The sequence below is a fragment of the Odocoileus virginianus genome, chromosome 2 (genome assembly GCF_023699985.2).
Source record: "Odocoileus virginianus isolate 20LAN1187 ecotype Illinois chromosome 2, Ovbor_1.2, whole genome shotgun sequence".
NCBI lineage: Eukaryota > Metazoa > Chordata > Mammalia > Artiodactyla > Cervidae > Odocoileus > Odocoileus virginianus.
This window is the reverse complement of record NC_069675.1, coordinates 25,883,041-25,896,358: the sequence shown is the minus strand read 5'-3', so window position 1 is coordinate 25,896,358 and position 13,318 is coordinate 25,883,041. Positions and strand designations below refer to the sequence as shown.

At 38.3% G+C, this 13,318-nt stretch overlaps 1 protein-coding gene across 4 annotated transcripts in view; it reads right to left on the bottom strand.

The window, feature by feature from the left end:
* CAMKMT (calmodulin-lysine N-methyltransferase) overlaps positions 1–13,318 on the bottom strand; it is a 405,234-nt gene that overhangs the window by 50,923 nt on the left and 340,993 nt on the right. For 3 of the 4 annotated variants that reach the window (XM_070477626.1, XM_070477618.1, XM_070477637.1), the window contains exons 4-6: positions 7,277–7,337; positions 5,278–5,332; positions 4,158–4,221 (exon numbers count right to left, since the gene is read on the bottom strand). In XM_070477626.1, coding sequence (XP_070333727.1) covers positions 4,158–4,221; positions 5,278–5,332; positions 7,277–7,337 — 180 coding nt within the window. The remainder of the gene's footprint in view (positions 1–4,157; positions 4,222–5,277; positions 5,333–7,276; positions 7,338–13,318) is intronic. The other variant, XM_070477642.1, reaches the window with a different exon arrangement.

Here is a 13,318-nt window from a genome sequence, read left to right as displayed (position 1 = left end):
AATAATTCAGGCAAAAGCTCTGAAGGGATGAGAGGCTAAGGAGGGTAACTATAGCGTGAGGCTTGGCAGGTAAGCTTTATTTTCTTTCTCTGTTGCTCAAAACTAATTATATGAACATTTTAACTGTAGGATTTAAATAATTGGAAGGAATCAAAGAACTTCTGCCCTGTAGATTTTCAGTGTCTTTCACGTGTATAAACGTTCTCTAGCCAAAGTATAGTCTGTGTCCCCCAAGAACAGAACTTGGTCTGTTTGTCCACTGCTGTATCTTTAGCACTTGAAATGTCATGCAGTTAATAGTAGCTTAATTCATTTAATTAATTACTTAGCTTCATTTGTTAGTTACTTTCCATTTAATTTTCAAAGCTATTTGTTGAGATCCTACCCAATGTGAGGCAGAGTGCACTTTGGACTATCTAAGAGCTGACCCTGATACTGGAGGAAGGGGCCTGGACGCAGGATGATAGGCTGGATGACTCCTCAACCATCCACAGGCTACACAGTCCACATGAAGCTTAATTTATGAATTATTTAAGTCAGGGAGTCTGTTAAATAAAATAATATCGTAAGCCAGGGGTATCTCCTTTAAAATGCACAGGGGATTTATTCATTTTTGGAGAATCCTAAGCTCAAGATCATGATCTAGACTGTGCATACTGTGGGGATAAGATGCTTGGGTTAGGAGCATGAGGCAGAAGTATCAAGCATTGCCATAGTTTGCAGATAACCTGCTTGATGTTCACTAAGGATGTGTCAAGGCAGGGTCCTTTTGTTGGGCAGATTAGTGAGTGTACCAGAGAGGGTTGCTCATCTGAGGTGTTGTACTTCTGTTCATTATAATTTGGAAAGGTCTTAGCATCAATAATAACTCAGTATACCACTTCTCTCCCCTATTCTTATGTCACTGTCAAACCAACTACAGACTTTATTGAGTAATTATCTTGGGGCACTTGGAGGTTTCTTTCTTTATTACACTAAGAGGGCTGTGCCAAAGGAAAGAGAACACAGTTCATATGATTTCAGGATAAATTTGAAAACTGGATGGACCAAATGATCTTATTTCCAATTTAGCCTTTGTTTTCCCCTTTGGGCACAGATAAGATGACATCTGAAGGGAGAGGCAGCTCTCAGTTAGGGAGGCTATGGGCTAGACCCAGTAATGCAGTTTAAGGATCAAGGAGGACCTCTGGGACATCTAACGATGAGTCTGAGAAAATATTTAGGACTTATGACATTCCTTTATCCCTCAAGTCTTAATCTCTTTTCAGATATCTCCACTTATAAATTTCAAATCCACATCTAGCTCTCCAGGTTCAAGGTGGAGAGCTCTAGAAGACATAGCCAAATCCATTTGATATATTTTAGGGAGACAGTAAATAAGCTTACAACTGGTTGATATGCTTCTATGATATAAAGATTCAGAATGTCTCCATTCATTGCCTCAAGTATTAAAAAAAAAAGAAATAACAGATGATAAATAGGAAATATCAGAAAATGCTATTTTTTTAAGGTTAAAAATCAGAATTTTAGAAGCTTAAGAGAGTAGGAAGTAAGGCTCAGTTGGATTCATTCAATTCAGATCCAAGAAAAACAAAAATAATTTTTAAAATAATGAGAATAATATACAGGCCAATACTCAGATGTGATGTGCGATTGCCAGGTCGATTTTCAATTACATTTCACTGATGTATTCATTTGTTTCTTAATGTGCTCATCTTGCCCATTAAGAATAATTAGCAGCTTTGCTTAGAGATTTTCTGGCTTCTGGCAATGTTTCTCCCTCTCTTTTTTTGTTGACATCCACTTTTACTTTTTAGAAAGTAATTTTTGGATAATATCCTACAACTGCTATATAATTTAGGCTTCCTAAAATTTTAAAGGAAAGATGTAAACAGTAATTTTTAAATGAGTTTGTTTCAATCTATATGCATCAACAGTATGTGATTCAGTGAATTCGTTTTTCTCATAGAAAGTGGGCACATAAATAGAAAAAAAAAACTTCATTCATATTAACCTCACTCAGTAAAACAGCTTACCATGGACACCAGTTGTAAGCTCTGTTAGTAAATCAAGAATAACATTAGTATTAAAAGCAGGAAAAACATGTTGCCAAATTTTAAGGCTTTAGGCATGCTTTTTTCTCTTAATTTAAAAAAAATTAGATCTAGTTACAACAGAAAAAGGCACACAAACATAGAACAACATGATAAAAACTGAACTCTGCCAGGAAAGTCCTAAGAGATGAAATAAAACACGCTACCAGTTTTGGTCTGCATCCTGAAAGGGCCTACTTTATCTACATTGTAAAGTTCTTCCCCTCCTGCCCTTTGGCACCCTGCTATATTAAACCCATTGTAAAACGCAGCACAATAAAGCACTCTCAGGGCTGAGCTTCAGAGGACCAAATGTTAAAAATCCATTTTCTTGGGAGGGGGCTGTACCAATCATTTCTTTGAAAGGCCGGCAGAGTGAATACAGAATTGAGATTTCCTCTCTGATTTCAAGAGCTGGCATGGCATCTTTGCTGTTTAAAGCAAAGGTGCATTAATTAATGACAAAAGCATGGCTTCCCTTCTTTGGAAGCTCTGTAGTTTAGCTCAACAGTAATTTTAGTACAATTAAATTTACATACTGACCACAGATGCTTCCCATAGTTTGATAAAAGTTCTAATCGGTTTCTAATGCTATTGAATAAGACACCTGCTGACTTGAGAAAAACCTCAGGTTGCTGGGCCCAATCTGGAAGTTTCTGTGGTTAAAATGACCTCCTCTTCCCCAATAATCCTGCTTTTTCTCCCCCCAAAAAACATCCATTGGGGCTGAGCCAGCATACCTGACTTCCTGTTGCTTTCTGTGTTCCCTGACTTGTGGAGGAGGAGCAGAGTGAAATGATACAGTGCAGGGAAGAACTCAGAATAAAGCAGAGTGAATGAAGCAACATCGCTCATCTTCAGGAATATTTTGGGAAACTTGCGACAGTCTGAAGATCATGATTAAAATCCTGCATTTTAAAAAAGGAAGCACCTTTTGTGATCTCTTTCCCTTGTGTGAAAGGCCAAGATTGTGATTGGCTGTTTTTCCTTCCTGGTTTTTTTGTGTTTTTTTTTTTTTAAGTCTGCCAGGCAATTAGCTGGGTGGGGCTCTGTAGAGCACACAAGTGCCGCTGAACAATATTAGCTTCTGTGCTTCTGGTACCTCCTTCCTCCTGCGTGAGGAGGCTGATAGAGCGGCTGCAAATTTTATTTTCAAAAAATCATATAGCAGAGGTAGAAAAAGAAAATTCAAAAATAGGATCTAGGTAAGATGCTTCCTTCCCTCTTACAAAAATCAACACTGCTTTGGCATTTTAGGGGCCTAAAATTCAAATAAGTAGATTGCCTCTTTCGTAATGTAAATAGAAAGCACACCAAAAAATCCAGAGCAAATACATCCTCCACCTTTCCTCTCAATTTCTAAAGGCTGTTAACTGCCCCTGAACAAATCAGCTCGATTGCTAAAGTAGCCACAAATTATGCTTGCTTTTTTAGTTAAAGTACAGTTCAATTTTCATGAACTCTGTGTACATATTAGTAAAGCATAATCTAATATAATGGGGTTTGAATTGTAATAGCATAGCAGAAAAAAAAAGAGAGATAGCTTTTATGATCCTAAATAAAAGGAAATAATGAAAAACTGATAGCTGTTTCCAGTGGGGAGATACAGGGGACTCCTCAGAAATTAGAGTAGGTACACAATTTCATGGTCCACACGGAAGAAAGGTAATAATGGAACATGAAGCTGGAAGTTAATTTTTGTAAGCAACAGCCTATATAATAAAAGTTAAGTCATTTATTTTATCCTGGCAAATTTCAATAAAAATAAAAGGACAAGAGTGCTTGAAAATTATTATGAAACAAATGTTCTTATTGCTTTGAGTGGTCCACAAATCATAAGCTCCTTTAATAAGTATAAAAACCCACCGAAATCAAAAAAGCAAAACAAAACATAGTCGTATGCAATGAATGTCATATATTTCTACTTTTTCTTAATTACTTATCATTTGTATTGGGGGGAACTCTCTTTTAATACCCCATGCTGTCTTTCTTTATATCAATTGTTACTCAGCCGAGGAAAAGGAATGAGCACAACAAGCCCGTTTTCTATCTGAATAAGGATACTTCTGATGGCCTTTTCATTCCCATCAGTTAACAGAACTTCTTTGACATCTGCAGAAATAGCAACCTGAAAAAAAAAGGGGGGGGGCACAGCAAACAATGAGCAAATATGCTTGTCTGTGTGGAAGTGAAGACAGGAGTGACAAGCCTTCAGTATCATGCTTCCTCACCTATTTCTCTGTAACAATCTTCAATCTTTTTTCATTTTATGTCTGCATTATTTTAATCATTCAATCAAATCAGTCAATACTTTTATCATTCCATTTGCGGGAGCCTCTATCTTGCTATCATTCTGTTCGGTAATTGCATTGTGACAGCGGATGATGGTATTCTGAGAGGCTTTCATTTGTGGGCTTCTGTTTATCTAGTAGAGCCATCATACAAGGCTGTCACTCTGCCTTTCAGCTTGCTTCTGTCTGACTGCCTGATGCCCTTCATATAACTTTGCATTGCAGGCAGATGGCTTTGTGAGGGTAATTTTTTTGTGAGCTTTGACATGCTCGCACATTGGGCTGTAACCCTGACACATTGTGTAAGAGCGACAGGTTTGTCAAATGCCAATCAGTGTAACAATATGCTTTTATTTGTAGAGACATAAAAACTTGTCTAATGCACTGTGCTGCTACATAATATCTCCTGAATACATGACTCAGAACCCAGAGAATGGGGAACGACGTTCCTGAATGGCCAATCTAATTCAAAAGAATCTAATTACTGAGCGCTCTGGATCATGTTTGTTGGTGTAATAATGCAGGCAAAACATTAGCAGCTATATCATGGTGCTCCAACTGTGATTTGCCGGGCTATTCCTGTATCTTAGCAAATGGGACTATAATCTGAAAAAAAAAAAATGCTTTTGCTATGGCGAAGAAAGACTGTGCGAGGCCTGGAATGTCACAACAAGCGATATTGACTACACTGAGGTAAAATGTTTCTGCTCATCGAGGCAACCATAAAATCAATATGATCCGAAAGTAAGTCAATCTAGAAGGTCTCTCAAGACCCGGCAGCTTGACCGCAGCTGATGCTGTTGACGGTTCTCTGACCCAGCAGTTGGAGGCCCTGGAACATTTTTCCTTTTGTTCCTCTCTCTGAATGGGATTGGAATTGAGAAAAGACCTACCATGAGCCCAGCCAAGCATGTCATGCCACCCCCTAGCTCACACACAGCAAGGTCCCTGAAAGAGAGAAAAGAAATGGTAGAACCCATACAAATGAGATGAAAATGGGCAGAGAGATATATATGTTACAAGAACAAATTGCCATCTGCAGTAAGAACGGCGCTACCAGGAAGTTGTAGAGACATGACGAGGCTACCTCATGTCGTTTTGCGTTTTAAAAATAATTATGAAATAGAAAAGTCACAAAGCAGGCAAACCAGTGGGGGTTCCCTCATTAGCGTCCACTGCAACATTACCACCGCTGAGCTGAAAAATCTGAGAAGGTTCCCTTTTTTTCCCCTGTCAATGGCGCTGTCTTTTAGAACTAAACTAGCTAGAGTAGCGAAAGATAATTGTTAGGAAAGGATAACACTGTTAATCCACATTCATTCCTTCAAAAACAGTTAGACAAGTAAATGAAGAATATATGTGAGTGTGTATATACGTATATTATAGTGAAAGACACACAACACACACACAAATACATGCAATCTTGAAATAAAAAAAAAAAATCTAAAACAAACAGTAGTATTTTGGAAAGCTGAACAGCCCCCATAAAGAACAATTACACAAGGAACATTTAGCAATTAACACTTAAATAACAATAGACCCCAACACAACACAGTGAATAAACAATGCGGGGACATAATATGGTTAAGCCACCAAACCCAGGCTCAAGGAATGATTGGGCTCTGACTTGACCGCTCCAAAGAAAAGCGGCTCAGAGTTAAAGCTGACAGTCTCGGGTGGCACTCTGCACTTACCTTCCTCTTTGTGCCTAAATATCAGCCCTCAACGTGTGACATTCCTGCTCTGGCCCACTGCCTGCTGATTGGAGCTCCAGGCAAACTTAAGCACAGTGAGATGAGCTTCTAGGGCAGCTCTGAAGCTCAATTCAGTACTGCCCTGATCTTACTTTATATGCTTATACTCTTAAGAATTTGTCTCTTCTTCCCAATTTGGGAAGTTTATTTCCTCAGCAAGAGGGAAAAAAAAGACAGAGAGAATCAAGGGAGGGAGAGGTGAGAAGAGAGGGAAAAGAAGAAGAAGCCAAGCCAGGACATTCGTATTCTGAAATACACATAATGAGTATTTAGTTATTCAAAGCAATTAGAAACTGGTTGGTAAATATGGACCCACAGAGCTTCAAAAACTACATATTATTGACCCAGGCTTATAAATACATATTGTTACAACACACACCTGATCTTGTAAGTATATATTGTTAAAATGATCACTAATGGCTTGTCTGGAATCATAATGGGCTATTAAGGAAGCATATATTGGATGACTTTTATAAAATGAGAATGGAAATGAAAAAACCCATATTTTCTGAGTCTACCAAACATCTTCAGCATTTTTTTTTTAAAGGAATGTTTTCTTTTTTTGTAATCCCATCCATGGTTTAATCTATAATGCACATTCACAGTTGAAAACATTCACAGTTGAAAACATTCTTTTCCATTGCATGAATCTGTAATAGTAATTTATATTTTACAAGTACATATTGTTACTTTAAAATAAGGGATGGGATGGCATCTTTAAATAATATCTGTGGGGTATTTATTTATCAAATATTCCATAGTGACTTTCCTAGCAGAACTTTAAAGAATGTTTTTTTTTTTTTTGACCTTTACAATCAGTAAGGATTGATTGGAGCTTCACTTTCGTTTCCCCAAAATCAAAGTGAAATAAAATGCCTTGAGTGGAAATCAAAAGCCTTTGACACATAGCAAAAAGCTTGCTGTGCAATATTAGTACCCAAAGGCAATTCAGATTTCTTTTTCAGAAGCAACATGTTTTCACCATGACCGTCCCCCTCCTTTCCTTCCTTCATTTCTTTCTTCCTTTCTTATATATACATTTAACAATTTAATTTGAAGAATGTAATCATGGTGATCGTTAACATGTAGATACAGTACCTATAGTGGGCTAAACAAATTTTTAAGTGCAGCTTTGTACCTGAATATACTACTGTGCTTGAGGCAGTAGTAAGCCAAAACCTCTTCAGCTGGCCAGATGCCTAGAAAACACAAAAGGATATAGAGTTTTTGATCACAGAAGTTTCTTCTGTAAACACTCTCTTTTGTCATGCTCTGAAGATATGCCTTTTAAAAAATAATGTTCAGTATAAGCGATTTCAACTTGAATCAAACTTACCGTAATTATTACTAGTAACGTCATATCACATGCATTTCTTTTGTTCTGGATTATAACTTTTCCCCCAGGAAAATATCCTAAATAATTTTTACTAGATTTCAATCACAACAAAACAGCAAAAACAATAACAGCCAAAATTATAAACATCCAAAGTTAAATTTTGAATGGTATTTCAGGTAGATCTTACTCTTATACACATGAATCTTCATTTTGACCAAGTCTTTAGGATCATGAAGACCTACTGTATTTGTAGCTCATACTCAGCAAAAATCACTTCCAGGAGCAAATAAAACCACTGAGGTTATTATACCTTTCTTGTCTGACTCCATACTAATGTTTTTCATATACATAATTATTTCCTTTCTTCAACTAAAATCCAACTGGAGTATAAAATTGAGAAATGTAAGTTTCACCAACTTTGTACATCTTTCAATTTAACAATAATCCTACCCATTAAATTCTGTGGAAGAGCATTTCCTAAAATCATCATCTGTAAATCATTTATTTAGAAGACAACAGTTTTTCATGGATGAATATGAATTGCTTAAAGAGAAGATGGATGTGCTCTTAATTTTTTTCTTTATACTTTTGATATTTCAGAGATGATGTCAAAGAAATGGTAAGTAAAATGCTAAGAGAATCAATGGGTATGCATATATTAATAAACAGCAAAGAAACAACTCTGTAGAACATTTGTTGCAGAAAAGTCCCGTCACCTCTTCTTACTAGCTCATTCTGGCGTTTCTGGTAGAAATGACAATTTGGGGGAGAAACAAAATAAACCAGCATGAAGTGTCTGGAGTTATATTTAGTAGAAGTCAGAGAGGCAGAGTGTAGCAGTTACAGGTACTTAGGAACCAAACTCAGCTGGGCTCCAGCCCCAGCATTGCCTTTCCTAGTTGAGTTGACCTTAGATAGGTTACTTAACCTCTCTGTTCCTCAGTTTCTTTATCTGTAAAATAATATTATTGTAATATCAACCTCACAGGATTGCTGTGAGGATTAAACGAGTAAAGTATATGAAATGTATTTAAAACAATTTCTAAGTCATAACAAGCTCAAAGAAAAAGAAAATTGTTGTTATTCTCCTGCAAAGAGGGATAAAAGAGTGGAAGAGAGTGTGAACCTCAAACAACTATCCTAATAATCAGAACACATGGAGAACTTTTTTGACCTGATCCTAATCATTCGCTTTGGCACCACCCCAAAGCCCTAATACCTGGCATACCTCCACACAAAAAGAACTCTATAATAAAGATTAAAACACATAATAAAATTCTCTGAAGGAAGAGCCCAAGACAGTTTTCCACATCAAGTGAATATAATCACCACAATGATGAATTTCTTTATGCCTTTATAGGTGGTTTTGAGGATTTAAAAAATAATGATGGGGAAGAATATTTAACTAAAATTCAAGCCTTGATTAAGAACAAAAATGTGATTTCTAAAATGCATAGTCTTTTAAAACAGTTTTATAATTTTCTCTTAAAAATTATAGAGGTTGATTTTTAACTAAATTAGATATGAGAAGTTCAAAGAATAAAGTTTAAAAATCACCTAAAATTCCACCACTAGTATATAATCACTGTTAACATTTTGGACACCATTCCAAAAAAATCTCTCTAGGCATAAAGACATTTTACACAGGTGGGATCTTCTCAGGGAGGTATTCAATAATCTCATTTTGCCCCACTAAGTATGTGATGGATAGATTGCCATGATTATAAAAATATACTATACCTGCATCATTTTTAATGGCTGCCTAAATATTTTATGTTTGCATCATAGTTTATTTAACCAGTTTCCTTTTGATAGACATTTCAGTTAATTTCTAAGTTTTTTATATTATGATATTATAAACAGTGGTATAATAAAGACACATTTTTTTCCCCAACATATAATTTTTTTCTTCTTAGGTCAAATACCCAGAAATGGAAAATCTGTTGAAAAGTCAAGTACATTTCACATTCTGATATATCTAACTGCCCCTCCAAAAACTGTACCAAGCTACAACTCTAATAAGAGTGTTTATTTCCTCGAAACCTTGACCGGAGAGGGATTTTAATTTTTGCTTATTTGTTAAACTTTTAGGTCATCTCAGTACAAATCAAAACCACAATGAAATAGCACTTCACCCTGTTCTAGGATGGCTATATTGAAAAAGTCAGACAATAACAAATGTTAGTGAGGTTGTGGGGAAATTATGTAAAATGGTTCAGCCGTTTTGGAAAACAGTCTGCTACTGCTGCTGCTGCTAAGTTGCTTCAGTCGTGTCTGACTCTGTGCAACCCCATAGACAGCAGCCTACCAGGCTCCCCCGTCCCTGGGATTCTCCAGGCAAGAACACTGGAGTGGGTTGCCATTTCCTTCTCTGGAAAACAGTCTAGCAGTTTATCAAAAAGTTAAATGTAGAGTTACTACATAACCGAGCAATTCCACTCCTAGGTATGTATCCAAGAGAAAAAAAAAATGTCCACACAAGAACTTGTATACAAAAGTTCACAGCAGCATTATTCATAACAGCTAAAAAGTGGACACGACCTAAATGTCTATCAACTAGTGAATGGCTAAATAAACTGTGGTATATCTACGTAATAGACAATTATTTGGCAATACAAGGAAATAAAGTGCTGATTCATGTTACAACATGCATAGAACATGAACATTATTATGCTAAGAGGAAGAAGCCAGACACAAAGGACTACATATTTTATTTTTCCATTTATGTTAAATGTCCAGAATAAATGAGGGGTGATTGCTTATGAGTACGAGATTTCTTTTACATGTGATGAAGGGGAAGGTTGGCGATGTGATCCATTTGAGGTATGTAACCAGCTTTTTGTCATCTGTGAAGTAGCTAGTTTAGAATTATTTTATTAATTTTTAAAGATTTATTTTTTTAATTTTAATTTTGGGCTAGAGTGGGTCTTCGGTGCTACACATGGGTTTTCCCTGGTTGCAGTGAGCAGGGGCTGCTCTTCGCTGCAGTGTGTGGGCTTCTCACTGTGGTGACGTCTCTGGTGGAGCCCACACTCCAGGCAAGTGAGGGCTTCAGCAGCTGCAGCACTTGGGCTCAGCGGTTGTGACTCGCAGGCTCTAGACTGCGGGCTCAGTAGTTGTGGCACAAGGGCTTAGTTGCTACGTGGCATGTGGGGTCTTCCCAGAGCAGGGATCGTAACCAGGTCCCCTGCCTTGGGAGGCAGATTCTTAACCACTGGACCACCAGGGAAGTCCTAGAATTCATTTAAATGTCAAGTTTTGTGGTTAATTTAGAAAAAAAAAAACACATCTGTTATTAACCTAAAGCCTGAACAAATTCTAAAATTAATTGTCTGTAGATATTAAGAGACATGAGCCTTTAGCCAAACATGGGTCTCTCTAGATCACTTCCATTCTGGAGCTTTTTGCTTTCCCACAGTTTGTGTTAGAAACAAGTCCTGGGACTCTGACACACAGTAGCCAATGGGCAACACTGCTGACCCCTCTTTTGACTCTGACAGCCTCTACTTGCCCCAAGATGACAACAGACCTAGCTCTTGGAGCAGAGACATGGCTTTTCTGTGATCTGCTGATGTCTGGAAAGTAAGCAGCAGCTCTCTTTACCTTCCCCCAACTAAGTGATCATGTCTGTCATGCAGAAGTCAGAAGCAAGGCCTCTCTCAAACCTGAGACTCAAATGGAGAGGTGAGCACATCCTTAGCTAGACCACTGACTCTTCTGGAAGAAGAAACCCATCAGTAGATATTACTAAAATGAAAAGCTGCTCATGCTGGAACAGGTAGGTAGATAAACCTCTTGGACTGTTTTCAGTGTTTATGCTCTGTCTCCTTTTACTTAAGCATTTCTGCTTTGTCTTGAACTCAGAGTGGAAATCTGTAAGAAGATACAGAATGCTCTATAAATATTTATTGGGCATCTACTATATTTCAGGCCCTGTGGATCAGCAGGGCGTCATACAGCCAGGTCACTGGAGATTCGGTTTGGTTAGGGAAGAAAACTAGTAGACAAACAACAACACAAGTAATGTGCCTAATTATAAACGTGATAAATACTGTGTAGGAAAAATAGACAGTGCTTCTGAGAAGCAATCATAGGGGACTTAAGCTGGTTGGAGGGGAGGCTGGGAGGAGTCCACCAGGGGACACTTCTTTGTAGAAATAGTAGGCAGGCTGAGACCCAGAGGATGAACAGGCAAGAAAAGGAGGAAGAGGGGCCCAGAGCTGGAGGGAATGGTCCACAGAAGGGAGCATCATGAAATAAAGCTTTGAAGAGAAGACTTTGATGCTCCAGGAATGGAAACAGGGTCCAGGAAGCTGGAGGATAAGTGAGAAAAGAAGAGACAGGACAAGATGAGACTGAAGGGGGTGCTCAGGGGCCAGATTTCACAGGCTCAAAGGCCATGTTAAGAATTTTAATTGTGGGCTCCCTGGTGGCTGGCTCAGTGGTGGGAAATCTGCCTGCCAGTGCAGGAGACCTGGGTTCGATCCCTGGTCCAGGAAGATGCCACATGTCATGGAACAGCTGAGCCTGTGTGCCACAACTACTGAGCCTGTGCTCTAGAGTCCAGGAGTTGCAACTACTGAAGCCTACGAGCCCTAGAGCCCACAATAAGAGAAGCTGCTGCAATGAGAAACCTGTGTTTCGCAACTAGAGAGGAGCCCCCGCTTGCCCTAACTAGAGAAAAGTCTGTGTAGCAACAAAGATCCAGCACAGTCAAGAGAGTGAATAAATAAATAAATCTGTTTAAAAACTGCTTTAAAAAAGAATTTAAAGTTGCACCTTAAAGTAAATGATACATTTTAAGTGGCAAAGTGGTATAGTCAGATTCACATTTTAGATCATTCTGACTGCTCTGAAGAAAATAGGCTGAAACGGGGCAAGAGGAGGTGAGGGAAACTGGGTAGGGGGCTACTACAATTACCTAGGTCAGTGCTGATGGTGGCTTGGGTGATAGTTAGTGGAGATGAAGAAAAGAGGAAAGATTTGAGCTATATTTAGAAGGTATACTGACAATCTAATTATTAGTTAATTAGATGAAGGGGGTGGTAAGAGAGAGGGAAGTGTCAAGTGTGACTTCAGTTTATGGCATGAGAATTGGGCTGATGATGTATACCAGATACGTACAGGATCTTCCTTGAGTTTTATATGAGCTCCTCCTCAGGCTGCATTCGTGGTACAAAAACACAGCTGGGGGTCTGAGGTCTGATTCTGGGTCTACCACTAGCAATCTATGTGGAACTGGGAAGTTATGTAGCATTTCTGAGCATTAGCATGCTCATTCATAAAATACTAGGCTTGGGTAAGATTATGCGAGGGAGGGGGATTCAAGCTATAAAAATCTACAATGAAGAACCTTATCTCATGCTCTGGAGTTAAACAGAGTTCAGCTTGAATACTGGCTCTTACTGGCTGTGTGACCTTGGGCAAGTACCTAAACTTTTTAACTCTCATTCATTGAACAATTCTTGGCAGTCAGGCTTCCCCGATGTCTCAGTGGTAAAGATTCCACCTGCAATACAGGAGATACAGGAGTCGTGGATTCAATTCCTGGGTCAGGAAGATCCGCTGGAGGAGGAAATGGCAACCCGCTCCAGCATTCTCACCTGAAAAATCCCATGGACAGAGGAGCCTGGAGGGTTACAGTCTAAAGTGTTGCAGAGAGTCAGACACGACTGAGCTGCTAAGCAAGGCCAATTCTAGGAGGTGAAGATACAGCAGTGATTAAAACAAAGTCTGTGACCAAATAGCTTTAATAGAGGCAATAAACAAAGTAGTTCTAGATAGTAATAAATGTTGTGAAAAAAAAAACCATTAATGAAATAGAAAATAACTATAGGGGTCGGG